The sequence below is a fragment of the Drosophila mojavensis genome, unplaced genomic scaffold (assembly GCF_018153725.1).
Source record: "Drosophila mojavensis isolate 15081-1352.22 unplaced genomic scaffold, ASM1815372v1 contig_82, whole genome shotgun sequence".
NCBI lineage: Eukaryota > Metazoa > Arthropoda > Insecta > Diptera > Drosophilidae > Drosophila > Drosophila mojavensis.
Genome location: NW_025318908.1, coordinates 832,685 through 848,785, shown reverse-complemented (window position 1 = coordinate 848,785; position 16,101 = coordinate 832,685). Strand labels below are relative to the sequence as shown.

General features: G+C 42.0%; 1 protein-coding gene across 1 annotated transcript; it reads left to right on the top strand.

Moving 5' to 3' along the window:
* The first annotated feature begins 12,393 nt into the window (after positions 1-12,393).
* Positions 12,394-15,185, top strand: LOC6581148 (CCAAT/enhancer-binding protein). Its single transcript, XM_002006862.4, has one exon. It carries the CDS (start codon positions 13,145-13,147, stop codon positions 14,507-14,509), a length of 1,365 nt encoding a protein of 454 aa, XP_002006898.1. The 5' UTR covers positions 12,394-13,144; the 3' UTR covers positions 14,510-15,185.
* Positions 15,186-16,101: the final 916 nt, after the last annotated feature.

Sequence of the window (16,101 nt, the reverse complement as noted above, 5' to 3'; positions counted from 1 at the left end):
GCTGCTTTGCTTTTGTTGCTGTGTTGTGACAATTACTGCCGCTGCCGCTGCCGCTGCCGCTGCCACCGCCGCTGTCAGCTGTTTGCACTGCTGGCCGTTGCTGACACTGCAGTAGTTAACACGGACGCCGTTCGCCGAAAGCGCTGCACTCGTTATTATTGACAGCAATTGTCAATAATATTTGTATTTCGATTATTAACAATTAATTCACGAAACTTTCGGTGGGCAGCGCGCACACACACGCGGCGCAAGCACACAAGAAAAACTGACAACTGCTGCTGCTAACTAACAGCCAGTTTAACAGATGCTTAACAGAGTCGCAGTGTTGCACACGAATGGGCTGTGTTTGGGCGCGCTTATTTGAATCCGCTTCAAAATGTTGTTGTGCTGCGTACGCCAAAGCACATTTAAATTTCTAACTGTTTATCGTTGATGTTTCTTCTGTTGCTATTTTAGTTGCTGCTGCTGTTGCTGTTACTGTTGCATTTTATATTTGGTATTTTTATTTATTATATATATATATTTTTTTGTGCGGACTTATTTGTCAACTGCGCTGGATGAGGAGATGTGCGGCACTTGTTTTGGTCTTTTTGCTTTATTTGTTGTTTTAATGTGGTACTGCCAAATGCGAACTGCGAGCTGCGCGTAAGTATTTATTGTTGTTGTTGTTGTTGTTGTTGTTGTTCTTGTCGTCGTTATTGCTGATGTTGCTGTTGCTCTTGCTGCTGCTTTTGTATATCTGTTGCTTTGTATATTTGGTCTCGAGCTAACTTTGCGATCGATTGTTGCCTTCGTTGTGCTTCAGATGGCGTGCAAATACCTAATAACAAAGCACGCGTATGGCAAGCGACGGCGCAGCGCCGTTCAATGTTTGCACCAAACTTGGAGCGTGCATGCCCACACAACCGGTTGCGCATGAAGAGAGAGCGAGAGAGAGACAGAAAGGCAGAGAGCGCTTGCAAGCAAGAGAGGCGCTCTTTAACGCGCGCCAAAGAGCGAGCTTAGTATATAGACGCTCGTGCATTTGTGTTGTGCCGCTTTATGGCTTAATTAATTAAACACAGCTTAAGCCCATGTATAATACTCTGACTCTGCCTGTGTGTGTGCCTGTGTGTGTGCGTGTGTGTGTGCATGTGCGCGTGAGTCGCTCTCATCACGATTCGTATGAATAATTTACAACGCTCATTTGCGCAAACGTCTGCCATTTGCGTGCATTTGATTGGCTGCGCCGACGCATAGATCGCATTGGGACAGCTGGCTCCGCCCACTGAGGCGCTTAGGCGGCACATTAAGTGCTGTTTTTGCTTTGTATTTTTATTGCTATTCTGCCTTTGATTAAATTTTTGTGATGCTTATTTGCTTCTTGACTGCGTGACTGAGTTTTTAATTGTCGAGTGCACGTCGATCGCGTCAAAATGGCCGCCATTTCAGTGGTTACCGCTTATCAGCGCTGATTAAGTTAATTTGTTATTTTGAGCAAACATCGATGTCGCATCTCCCCCTGGGCGCACAAAAACCGATACACTTAAACTATGCCAGGAATTTCAGCTGGCGAGGGCCAATATGGTCAGTAAATGCTCTAGAGGATTTGCGTGGCGGTGCAATGGCGATGGCGAAGGCGAAGGCGAAGGCGAAGGCGAAGGCGAAGGTGGTGTTACTGCAGCCTCTGCAGCTCGTCCCAGGTCTCGAGTATTTGCGCAATGTCCTTAAATAGCCGTTCGCAAGAAAACGCTGCACCAGCGCGCTGGCCACGTGCAGTGACTAACAGATACAGTCGAGCTGCCAAACAATCCATCCATCGATACAGTGGCCAGTTATTGCTCCCAGTTGATAATCGAGAGACGACTCCAGCCAGCAGCAGAGGCAGCAACATCGACGCATTCCAGGCTCGTTCCCCGCTGCAAATGGCAAGCATTGCCTTTTCCAGACACCCAGCAGCCTTGCTCGCTGTCGCCAGCCTGTCTCTTCCGCGGAATAGGAATAGTCCACGAATGTGCACTGTGTTCGCCCGCCTGCATTTAATTAAAATCTGGACTCGGCTCTCGGCTTTCGCAGCAGCAGCGACTGCAACTGCACACAGCGCTCTACCTGCCTAGGCTGCCTAATGATTTAAATTAATCATAATGACTGTCAAAATAGAACGATCGCTGCATGCCAGCCAACCAGCCAACCAGGCAACCAGCCAACCAGGCTAACCAGCCAATCCACCAGCTAGCCTGGCTTCCATGCTCTATATGGCTCGACCCCGCAGCGGGTGCATCAGTTCCAATTCCAGCTGCAGCCTCAGCTTCGCAGCTTCACCCTCCACTCCTCCCCATGTGTTGCCCCATCTGACGTTTCATCATACTCACACGCTGGCCACAAGGTTCTCACAATTGTATTGACGTGCGCTGTGCAGCGCTTACTAATTGGTATTACCTGAACACTTGGCCATGGCCGTAGTTCCAGGGGTCAACGGGAACTGCTAGGCTCAGCTCAGTCTCACCTCTGTTGACGAGAGGCAACGTAATGTTTATAGTTCAAGCTGATAATAGATAAAATGTCTCTGTTAGGGGAGGTCAACAATAAATCTCATGTTAGTTGCTAAAAGTTAACTGAATAACAACTAATTTATTCTAGTCTCTGTGAAGCTTCCCCGGCTATCCATATAATAGATGATTACGATGTAATAGATGTAACAGATTAAGGTTAAAGCGAATGTTATTCGCTCTCTGTTAGCTTAGACCTCGATCGTGCTGCTGCCTCCCTTGACTACGCCCATGCGGCTGCAGAGTAACAGAAGCTTGCAGCTGGCTCCAGTCCGGCTGTATTTCTAACTGAACGTCATCTAGTCTGTCCTGAACGCCAACCTCTCTGTCCACTGGCCCCTGTCCCGGCCCCTGCTCCTGCCCCTCGTTTTCTCGGGAACAACTTTTTGCAGTGTTCTGCTGCGTGTTGCATTTTACTTGGAATTTCCCAGCATTTGCTATAGTTAATTATTTGTGTGCGTTTTGTTAGCGTTTTACGTGCATTTATGCCAGCGCAAAGAGCTGGAGCTATGCAGAGATCGATTCCTCTCGCTGCTCCACTTATGCAATCGGAGCCGAATCCACAGAGTTCACCTTCAAAAGTGCATACACAAACACAAACACAAACACAAACACAAACACAACACATAGAGACATGCATATATGTAGTATTTACTATATGCTCCACTATATAGTATTGTATTTTTAGTGGGGATGCTCTGCCAACTAATGTTTGTTCCATTTACGAATCGAACATCTATTTCATTTTTTGTTTTTTGTTATTTGCTGTTTGGCAGCCACAGAGTTTGCATGGAACACAGGGAGAAACTGAAACAGACATGGAGACAAGAGAGAAACTGCGAGAAATACAGAGACAGTGAGTGAGAGAGAGAGACTCCGCGTATTTATAGAGCTGTCGCTCTATCGTTGCCCATAAGCTGCCGCCTTAAAAATATATTGTCTAAATATGTGAATTTATAGAGTATTTTAGGCATAGTAGCCGAAACGTGTTTCGTATTTCTATATATGAGACATCTTTCTGTACTATTTCATCAAGTGAAAAGAGTATCCTATTTTTGTTTCCGTCTGTCCGATTTTCGACACGCCCACTTATATAAGTTATCACCTATTACAAACAAATTCTATATAGTTTCAACTTAAGATAAGTAAACATCTTTTGATTGGGTTCATATATAATACACACATATATAATATAATACAATATAATAGATAATATATAGAATTATGCTAGTTTCGGTTCGTTGCTCCTCAAAAACAACTCCAAAACAATCTCAGTTAAATCTCATTCTACTCCCCTCATTCTGACACCAGTCAAGTATTTTCGGAGTCGACAATCTGAATCGCCAAATCATGTTGACCCTTTCTTTTCTTTTGGGCTTTATTTAACTCTGAATATGCCATCAAGCATTCGGTAATGAGGGAATTGATCAATCCAATAAATTTTAAAGTCTTCATGCCTTCGCTTAATACATGGGATAATTCGGTAATCTAATGAGAAGTATCCCCCACTAGCAACAGCCTCGCTACGCCCCGGATGAACTCCAAAGTTCATTTCGTTTCGTGTCGCTATGATTTGGACAGCCATCAAGAGTCACAGATACTTGGCTAGAGAATGCCCTAGGTATGCCAGCCTTAATGGAACATCCGAGTGGACACCAGAGAGTGACTCCATTTGACCACTGGATAGATCCTTGGTGCTGAAGGAAAACAAACGCATCGTAGAGCTCTCTCTGCCCAGCATCATCATTAAATTTATAATACATATACTCAACAGCTTTGTATTTATGTATAATATACGAAACAAAGTTAAAAAGAAAAAATATTCAGTTTGGCTTTGCGTTGACATGATAATTCAGAGAGTTCAGAATCTTGTGAATAAGCATATCGAATAGCGCTTTCCTTGTTCTGGGAGTGTAAAATTTGAATTAGAGCCTCATTTAAATGGAAACGCAGCTAGTAAATCAGTAAATCATTTGCTGTTGCTGATGCTGTTGGCCAGGCTAACACAGTCGACTTACAAATTCGGGCAGGCGATAAGCAAGAGGCAACTGCAGATCGACTCAGATCGACTCAGGTGTCTAATTGGGCGCTGGGGGTGACAATGAAGCACTTACTGGAGGCCCGAGCAGCGGCTGAGCAGCTGCCCAGAGCTGCCGACTGCGAGTTGGCAGCCAGCAGAAGTCAGAGTCAGAGCCAGAAAACGTAAAACGTAAAACGGCTCACCAATTGCCAATTGGCGGACGCGAAACTCGAGAATGCCTCGCCAGCCAGCGGTTCATGAATTAAACATAAGCTGCGCAGGATTGGGGTTTGGATTCGGATTCGAATTCGGATCGGATTCGAGTTTGGGTTTGGGTTTGAGTTTGGGATCGACAGAGTGTGCGTGCGTTACAATTTAAATACGAAATGAGGCAAACAAAAGGAAAAGGGCTTTTCAGGGCTTCAGCAGCGCGCTGCACGGATTTACCGTTGCCGGAGTTGTTACTGCAATGTCGCGGGGCAAACAGGAAACCAAAGAACCGCTACAATCATAAAACGATTAACAGGTCGTGACCATTTCACCTGATTACCGAAGAGCTCATTTGCATTCAACGGCCGATTTCGCCAGGTGAGCAACAAGAGGAAAGAAGAAGAGAGAGGGAGCGCGGGGCCAACAGCGCAACAAGTGGCAACAACGGAAGCTCAACTTGCATGCCGCCCACCCGCTCTTCCGACTGACTGAGGGAGCGAGTGGAGAAGCGAGGGAGTGCGTGAGTGGCTGACCAGTTAGAACTTCCTTCAGCAGCATTTTAAGTGCTCAATTATGAGTGTGCCTGTGTGTGTGGCGGGTGTGCGTGCTTTGCATGCCAGTTGCCTAATGATAAGCGATAAGCCAGTTCTCCATTCTGCTCTTCTCCTGCCCCTTCTTTGGGCCACACCGTTTTTGGCCAGCTGACGTCAGCCGCGCTTTCAGCTGCCTGGCTACAAATTAGAACAGAATTATCCCACGCATCTCGGATAATGTACGCGAAATGCTCGATCGTTTGCCCGTGATCGATTGTTGTTGTTGTTGTTGTTGCTGCTGCTGTTGTTGCTGCTGTTACTGCTACTGTTGCCGAGCAAAAACTGACAACAACTGCAGACGACAGCGACAACGACGATCGTCAGGACAGCAGACAGCCCCAAGACAGGCCCCAAGGCACATGCAAGCCAGCAGTGCTGCCCATTTAGGCACTCACTTTAGCTGAAAAACTGAAATGAAATTAAATTGAAATACATATAAGAGAATTTATTGAAAATTAAATATACAAGTGTGAATTTGCTATACCCATGAATGCCTATACAAAGAAAAGAAAATAATAATTAATGTTTTAATGGTAATAGAAATAAATCCATTATAAAATCATCAATCAACATGCATAGTCCGGAATAAAGACTGTCAACTGTTGATTCGGCAATTTCCTGCTCAGCCGATTAATCCTTAATATAAAAATTCAAATAATATTATACAAAAGAATACATATGATAAAATTTGCAATTTCTCAAGTCACAATATTTTCAGACTACAAGCCTTCAATGAATATACACCCGGTTAGTAAACAGAGTTCATATCATATCAACTCATATTAAAGAACAAATGTAATTCTATTTCCAGCTACTTATAACTACTTATAACACTTCCAGCTGTTCGTTTTTAGCCTTTTTAATGCCAGCTCGGCGAGTATTTTAGCTATTTTGCAATAAAATGGGCAGCACTGCAGCTGAGCCGGCGCAGACGATGGATCGTCGATCGCCGCACAAATTTCAGCGCGTAGAACGGTAACTTATTTTTTCCACTTATTGCCAAGCTGAAACACAGAAGCTGAGTAAGACTCGAGCTGAAGCAGAAGCTGCAGTCTCTAGCTGTTGCTGTTATTGTTGCTGTTGTTGTTGTTGTTGTTGTAGCTGTAGCTGTAGCTGAGCGATGTCTCCAGTCTGGCTGTGATAAAATGTGCGTAAGTGATCAGTGGAAGACGCAGCAGACGACTTGGCCAGTTGGGGTTAAAATTCTTGGAGTTTTTTTGTTTCGCTTTGCTTGGCGTTTGCTTGCTCGCTTTTTGTGTTGCAACTCGGCAGCATTTTAAAATTACAAGTATGTAATTTTGCTGAAATCAAGCGCTCATATGAAAATTCCACAGCGAAGCTGTCGATCGATCGATCGAGCGATCCGCAACAATTGCGGTCGATTTTTAATTTGTGCTTCACTTTTGTCTCGGAAATCAGAGCAGAGCAGAGCCAGGAGCAGGAGACCTGGAAATGAGGCTGCGCAGCTCGCCCCACAGCCACTGTTCAGTGCTCACTGTTATCGACCTTATCGCGCCCACTGTGCGCACACGAAATGTCATTCTGTGCACGTCGCTACACAAGGCATCCCAATCAGTCGTAGGCACTCTATGGCGTTTGCAGGTAAGGCACAGAGCAGCAGCCTCTCCGGGCTCGCTGGCTGGCAGCTCGTCATCATTATCTCTGCGCTGCTAACATCACAAATAATATGAAAAAAATACAAAACAAATGCGACGACAAACACAAAAACCAAAACAAATACAATTGCCTCGACCTGCGCGCAGACAGACAGTTCCACGTCCATTCTCAACCTCAGCCTCAGCTTCTGCTTCTGCTTCTGCCTCAGGTTCAGCTCCAGGTCCAGATCGAAGCTGCAAATAAACTATTTCAATCAATGCGATCGTCCAGGGATCAGTTCCTCGCCTCCCGCTTCCCTAGGCCTTCCCCTTTCTTGTTTACCAAATGCCTCCCATCGATCGCAGCATGCCAAAGTTTTCGCAGTTTGAATCTTCTCATTTTTTCATGATTTGTTTGTTTCTTTTTATTTTATTTTACATATATCTTTTTGGCGGATGAGTTGGGGTCCACACTTTATAAATTTTTTTCAAACGCTTATTCTTAAAGATCTCAATAATTTATCGGACTCTAGCTTCAAATGAAAGATTTGAGCTGTATGGGATGTAAATTACAGACTCTTTCTCTCACTCTCTTATTTTATGTCTTTCTCTTTCTCTCTCTCTCCCTCATCTACTACATTTCATTCTTCTAGATATATATGCATATATGTATGTAAAAATATTATAATTAATAGTAATTAAAATACTATTTATAATCAAAACGTGCCTTCATTTGGTTCTATTAATGCGCTGTCTGTAAATGTCCAACAAACTTTTGAACAGTAATATATTGTACAGTTATGTGTTTTTTATAGACATATATATATATATATGTTATATTTTTTGCATATTCATTTTCAGCTTTAAAAAAAAAGTTGTCAGGTCCTGTCCTCTTAATTTGACAAAGTAAAACGCCAATACTTCTGTAATAGCTACATTTTATTAAAAATAAAGATCCCTTAATAAGCAAAGAAAACAGCAAATTAAAATGTTGTACGATGATTTCCGTTTGTCAGAGTAAGTTTATATCAAAAAAATGTATGCCTTCATCCGACTAAGTTTGCCTATTAATAGACTCTCATACCCTCAAACTAACTAACTCCATTTAAAATTCCTCCAATTCCAAAGGATTGAAAATATCATTAGAATCATATGTTTTGCAAGCAATACGTGCAAGCAGTGCATGTAAACAATGCGTACGGCATGCAAGCAGTTTATAGCAAGCAGTATATACTTTGCTCATATCCGAACATCGAACAAAAGATGGCGCTTTGAGCTTGGTTGCCAAACAATCTGTTTTTGGCAAGCAGTTGGCGCGCGCATTTAAATAATAATAATTATTTATTTTCGCTATAACCGTAATGGTTTGCTCATAAAATCTTTGTCTATTTCTAAATTCAGGTAAATGTACATAAAACTATAAAAATATATAATTTAAGGATATTCTCATTTGTTTTTTTACAAAGCTTAGATTGATTATTCCAAATTCAGGTAAATTTACTTAAAATTCGCAAAAAAATATATTAATACATTTACATCAACGATATTTTCATTTTCTAATGTATTCAATGAATAGTGGTAAATACCAAAAAATTTATTAGTTATAAATTATTCTCAAAATCAATACAATAATACTCCTAACTTCCATTCAAAATGAGGAATTTCCACTAAATTGTTGAGTATTTAACACCATTTATTGTTAAAGTTCGTCGAACTCTATGGGGCATTCATTTTTATTCGTTTGCATTTGCAGTGGTTCCAAAGAAGGTATAGAACCCATTCCCGTGGCTCTCAACCTGATGACGGGGAATATTTAATGCTGACTATACGCGAATTCGCAAATGAAAGTTGGCGCGCTGCTCGCTCGCTGGTAAACTTTTCGCCGAAAAACAAATCGAAAACGATTTTCAATTGAAAGTCATCTAGTTGCAGAGCCGTGAGAATTTTGACAGTTCCAGATATTCGATACACTCGAACAATCACACTAACAGCTCGCGTCGGGTTCAATGCGACGAGTTCGAATTTAAGGAAGTAACCATCGTTGCTTATCTGTGACTAACTGACGACCCCAAAGAACCAAACAAAAACAAAGCACAGAACCAACGTACAACAACAAAAAAGTTGCCTACAACAGCTGAAAAGCAGCTAGAATTCTACAGTATATAAGTATAAGTATAAGTATAAGTATAAGTATAAGTATAAGTATAAGTATAAGTATAAGTATAAGTATAAGTATAAGTATAAGTATAAGTATAAGTATAAGTATAAGTATAAGTATAAGTATAAGTATAAAGTATAAGTATAAGTATAAGTATAAGTATAAGTATAAGTATAAGTATAAGTATAAGTATAAGTATAAGTATAAGTATAAGTATAAGTATAAGTATAAGTATAAGTATAAGTATAAGTATAAGTATAAGTATAAGTATAAGTATAAAGTATAAGTATAAGTATAAGTATAAGTATAAGTATAAGTATAAGTATAAGTATAAGTATAAGTATAAGTATAAGTATAAGTATAAATTATAAGTATAAGTATAAGTATAAGTATAAGTATAAGTATAAGTATAAGTATAAGTATAAGTATAAGTATAAGTATAAGTATAAGTATAAGTATAAGTATAAGTATAAGTATAAGTATAAGTATAAGTATAAATAATATAAGTATAAGTATAAGTATATAAGTATAAGTATAAGTATAAGTATAAGTATAAGTATAAGTATAAGTATAAGTATAAGTATAAGTATAAGTATAAGTATAAGTATAAGTATAAGTATAAGTATAAGTATAAGTATAAGTATATAAGTATAAGTATAAGTATAAGTATAAGTATAAGTATAAGTATAAGTATAAGTATAAGTATAAAAGTATAAGTATAAGTATAAGTATAAGTATAAGTATAAGTATAAGTATAAGTATACGTATAAGTATAATAATTTTATTGTTGTTTATATATAAAATTACTTTAACTGGACTTTGTATTCAGTCAGTAAGAATGTTTTGGTTCTGTTTATAACGTTTAGTCGTTTTTGGTCTCTGTCAGCCAAGTCAACGTTTTGTTTTGGCCGAGTGCAATGAACGCTCGATTTAAGTCATATTTTTCTTTGGCATTTGTTGTTCTTTTTGCTGCATATTAATTTTATTGATATTTGTTTTTGTTTTAGGGCGCACGCGTTGCGAATTTTTGTTGTCTTATCAGTCATATGCCAAAAAATCATCAAATAATAATAATAATTGTCAGAGCATTGCTGAAAGAATTTCATGGTAGCAACTAACTAAGTGCATGCGTGTGTGTGCAAGCGCGGTTGCCTCACTTTTGCTTCGATTTGCATTAGTAAAACAATCTTATCAAGAGCTGGGGATTGGTAAATCGGTATGTTGCAAGAACACACAAAGGAGCGGTGCAACCAGCAGTTGCAAAGTTTGCAATGCGACGAACAAGGAAGCGAACTCGGCTTGCACAATCCGCGCAGTGTAGTCATCGATATCGATAGCTCTCGCTTAGTTATCAATCAGTGATAGCTCTGACTGATAAGCCCGACTGGCCCGCCCGCCAGCTTGGCTGCAACGAACGCTTATCGTGCATATGCACACGCAGCGTATGAGTAATCGTTGAAGTTGAAGTGTAAGTATAACCAAACGGTAACGCTAAGGCTGTGCACACCTTAAAAACGCCACACAACTTGACCCATATAAAGGCAAATTGAAAGCGAGAGCGAGAGCGACAGTGAGAGAGTGGTTGTGATGGGGGGAAGGGGTTGGGTGTTAGTTGGTGGGTAGCTCGAATATTGGGGTAAGCGAGAGCAGTGGACGAATTTTACAAATCGCTCCATTTAAATCAACAAACCTACGATGCGTGCTAATTTTGATGTATTTCATAACGGCCTTTTAATTTAAATTTAAGACGCAAAAGACAACAATAACAATAATAACAACGATTACAATGACGGCAACAACAACTAAGTGTTACGTGAAAGCTCAGCCATAAGCTCCCCGCCTGCGCTCACGTCTGACGCTCTCTTTTGCGCTCAGTCACGCATGCGCGGCAGAGAGCAGTGCACTGCAGCAAAAGCGCTTTGCTTTATTTTCTTCTAAGCAGCAGGCAGTCTAAACACAAATCAAAGTGCGCAAGGCAGACGTGCTATTCATTGGAAGGGTGGGCGGCCTGTGGGGCATGGCAGCGCTGCGAGCTTGTCCGTGTGTGCGTGCACAGCCGGCTTCGATGCGGGCGTGGTGGTGCCTTTCATTGTTGTTGCGGTTCTTTTCGCTCTTGTTGTTGCTGCTGCTGCTGCTGGCTGGCTCCCTCACTCCTCTCCAAAGAGCAAACGAAAACGAAAGCGAGCGTAGACGAATTCGAAGTGGTTTCGGCAGCAGCAATGAGACGTCGTGACGTCGCAACGTCGCAACGTCGCAACGTCGCGAGTCGTTTGGCGGCGGCAGCTCCATTGCTTATGTGTGCGTCTTTGTGGTTGACTGCGTTGGTTTGACGTCACAAACTTATCGAAAGTCAAATTGCTGTGTCTGTTGCTGTCTGTGTGTCTGTTGCGATTGAATCGCTCTAGTAAAGAACTAAGTAATATAGTAATAGTCATATATGTAAAATTAGTTACATATTTATTCAGGTTGATTGCGTTATTTGAACGTCATGAATCAAGAGCATTCCATAATGTTGCTGCGTGTTGATAAATATGAATAAATTCATAATGCTATAATTCTATACAACAAGTGTCACATCAACAAGTAGCATATAAAAACTAAGACATTAATTATATTACTTTAATAATAATATAATAATATAACTATAATCATGTCATCCATTCGAATTAAAAGACTTGTTTGACCACAGCACTTTGACTTTATTCGGCACACACTCGCAGCCAAAGCCAAAAGCTACAACAAAAGCAACAACTTGCACGCTAAGTAAACTGCCTTGCAGTGACTCGAGCGATCGGGTTGTTGTTGCTGCTACTGTTGATTTTGGCGTTCCGTTGAGAGTAAAAGTGATTGGGAAAAACTTTTGCTTTTGCTTTTGCTTTTGCCTTTGCTTGTCGATCGCTCGGTTGTTTGACGCTCTTTTGCGCTCTCAATTGTGCTCTCTCCTCTTCTTCCTCTAACTCTTCCTCTCTTTTTCTATGCCTGACTGTGTGTGCATGTGTATTTGTGTTGCGCAGTGGCCTGACCACCACCACCATCCACAGGTAGTTGCTGTAAAAGCAGCGCAGTCAACGCCGTCATTTTGGGGCTTTTATTTCGCTTTGCTCTCTTTAGCAGTGTGTGCGTGCTTGTATGTATGAGTATGTGTGTGCCTTAGTTGCTTCTTGCTGTTGCTGTTGCTTCTGCTGTTGTTGTTGGCGTTGCTTATTTTTCGGCCGCCGTTGGCGTCGCTGCTTTGCCTGCGTCTCATTTTCTTCGGCGCTGCTGCTGCGCTAAAGACTTTTTGTCACAGTTACAATTTACCAATTGTAAGCAGCGGACGCGAACGCGCAACGGCCTCACACCGAATAAAGCTCATATAGCTAAGAGCCCATAACGGTTCTTCAGGAGCAACCTTCTAATACAAAGCGTCCGCGTCAACGGCAACGGCAGCGCCACCGTCAGCGTTAGCGTCAGCGTCAGCGTCGACGTCAGCGCATACGACTTGTAAATAAAGAAAAACTCGCATATAAAATCTGTTGCATCATTGCTGAAACACTTCAGTCGCTGAATCGCGTGCGTGGAGGCAACACTTTGCGCGACAATAACAACAACAACAACAACAACAAAACAAAGTGCAATAACAGCAACAACAGTTCAAGAAACAGTGCGCGCAGCTGCAGTGATCACTTAAAGCGGCTTCTAAAACATAAAAAACAAACATCGAAATTTGTAATGAAATATGAGAAAAAGTGCTATGCTCAAAGAAAAACGCATTAAGAAGTGACTTCAAATTAAATACAGTGATGTTTTACAAAAAAATGTAAAAAATTTCAAAGTAAACTTTTATAATTTTTAACTGGAAACAAATTAAAAAAATTACTGCAAACATTTCCAAAGAACATTTTACCCCAAGATAAAAATAAAATATAAAATGATTTAGCGCCAGCTCAAGGCATATTTAGCAAAGATTTATTCAGCACCAACCCACCCCTCGGTCCCTTTGCAAATTGGATCCTAAAAGAAAAGGCATCAAAATTTTACCCTCATTCGCCCAACTCAAAATGCTGAATATGGAATCGCCTCAGATGTACGCGGATGCGGTGCAAACGTTGGCGCAGCTCGACCTGAAGAAACAGCCGCAGCCGCTGCCGCTGCCGCAGCAGGCGACAATCGGGCAAATCACGCTGACGGCGATGTCCAGTGCACAGCAGCAGCAGCAGCAACAACAGCAACAACAGCAGCAGCAGCAACAGCAGCAGCAACAGGTGACAACGGATGCCAACAACAATGCCACAATTCAGGACGCGGCCTTGCTGGTCAAGCAGCACGCCATGCAGCAGATGCAACTGAACAATAACAACAACAACAACAACAACAACAGCAACAGCTTGCTGCAGAAGCAAATGCTGCAACAGTACGGCACTCAGACGGATCTGGACGAGCTGACCACTCAGGAGATAACACTGGACTTGCAGCACCTTATCGATGACCAATTCCGGGACACGGAGACCCTGGGCATCTTCAGCGACATGGTGACCAGTCCGGGCGGACTGTCCGCCACGTTGCCGCCGAGTGGCATGGTCAGTGCGGCCGCCAAAGTGCTGCAGCAGCAGCAGCAGACGCTGGCCAATGCGCGACAGCAGCAGCACTCGTACGGCAGGGCAGCGCTGGCGTACATGCCACAGGCGGTGCACTCGAACGCCACTTACAACAATCACTCGAGCGACGAGAACAGCTCCGTGGGCAGCGACTCGAGCAGCACGATCAAGGAGGAGCCCATCGATCCGGAGTACCGCAGGCATCTGCAGGAGTCGGTCAGCAGCCAGGCGGCAGCGGCGTTCATCAACAACAGCAATGGACTCTACAATGCGTACCAGGGCAACCCGCTGGGCGGCAGCAACAACAACAACAGCAGCAGCAACAACAGCAGCAACAGCAGCAACAACAACAGCTCGGCGAACAGCAGCGCGGCGCAGTTCACCAATCTGACGACGGCGAATGTCCTGGCACATCACAGCCTGCCGCACCTGGCGGCCAACGCACAGCAACTGCTCAAGCATCACACAAAGCTGCAACAGTCGCAGCAGCACCACGTCCAGCAGCAGCAGCACGCACAGCAGCAGCAGCACCGCAAGCACAGCAACAAGCACGTCGACAAGGGCACCGAGGAGTACCGGAGGCGCCGCGAACGCAACAACATCGCCGTGCGCAAGAGCCGCGAGAAGGCCAAGGTGCGCTCGAAGGAGGTGGAGGAGCGCGTCAAGTCGCTGCTGAAGGAGAAGGACGCGCTGCTGCGCCAGCTGAGCGAGATGACCAATGAGCTTTCGCTGCACAAACAAATCTACATGCAGCTCATGAATCACACGAACCCCGAAGTGAGTCGCGTCTGCCGCAGCTTTCTCAACACGAACGAACATGCGCTGTAGCTGTGATGAGTAACCTGAGCGAACGAGCGGGAGATTTGAAGGGAGAGATGCAAAGAGAGAGAGAAAGAGAGAGAAGAGCGCGGAGCGAGTGCGAACAGAGCCTGTACATTAGTGTGATTGGGTGTGTGTATGTGTGTGCGTGTGCGACTGATTCAATTAAAGCTGTGTGGGTAGCATACAAGCCCAAGGATGTTAAGCAAGCAACGCCGGCAGCGACCAGCCCCAAGCAGGACTTGCCCTGTGCCCAAGCAAGCAATCGCCTCAAGCTGCTGTGGCTGTTGACTCCTTGACTCGACTCGTATATCTATTACTTTGTTAACTTCTCTCCACGTCTAATGCAACTGTTGCTACAGCTGTTTCTTCTATTTCTACTAATAAGCCTACTTCTACTTATATGCCCACTTCTACCCTCCTATATTTTCTACGCTGCCTTTGGCATTCCTTCTATTGTACATTATTTTGGCTGGGAGTTTCTTATACTACTTTCTGTGCGATTGTTACCAATGCTTCTTCTTCTATTTTGTACTTAATTTTAATAAATTGTAAAATACTTTTGCACATTTTTATACAAATTATATAACATAGTATGCATAAGTTAAGCCAAAGAAAAGAAAATGTTAAATATTTATATATACATATATATAAATAAATAAATACATATATATGTAAAACAAAAACATATATACTGTATAATGTATATGTGTATGTGTATAAATAAAGCAAGCAGGAAAGAAAACGAAAAATACAAAAGAAAAAAAAAACTAAATCAAATGAAGAACCACACACAAATATACCTATTTATGTAAATCTATTTAAATATGCTAAGAACAACAACAACAACACTCGGTGTGCAGCTTGCGCTATGCTTCTGATCGCCCCTGCCACGCCCCGCTTTAGTTGTCTACCAAGGAGAACGTTTTATTAGCAAATCTTTAGCTTTAAGCTTTAAACAGTTTCAACTGCTTTTGTTGCACAGGACAATGAGGAAACCCCAAAACAATTAATTAATTAATATAAATGTGTATAAATGTATAATTATTGTTACCTAGCAAATTTAATGAGAATTCTTACGTATATACGAATATCGAATGAAAACAAACAAAACCACAAAAACAAGCTGAAAGAAAACAGATAATTGCTTAGAAGCATACTAGATGAAAATGCTATTAATTTGTAAGGCCAACGCAATGTTCTCATTTTAATTTATAAATTAAACGACAAAGAAACAAAACACACTGTAAAGCGAGTATAAATAAATTTTAATAAAATTTGTATAGAAAACTAAATTGCAATTTTCATTGAAATCATAGTAATATTTCCCTCTTTTATTTGAAACAAAATTTGAAAAAATAACTGAGCAATATTTCTTAGCTTCGATATATTTCTTTCCTACGCTTGAAGCAAGCGAATGATCTGGATCTTGTATGCCTCTTATAATGTATGCAACATCGCGCTCGAGAAAGAAGCGAGGCGATGCCCTCGCTATGACTTGATCTAGCTATGTCTATTTGTTTCTGCAATTGTATAATCGCCTATATATATTAATATTTGAAGACATAAAATTCAGAGAGCTCATCTTTGCCGTAGAGAAT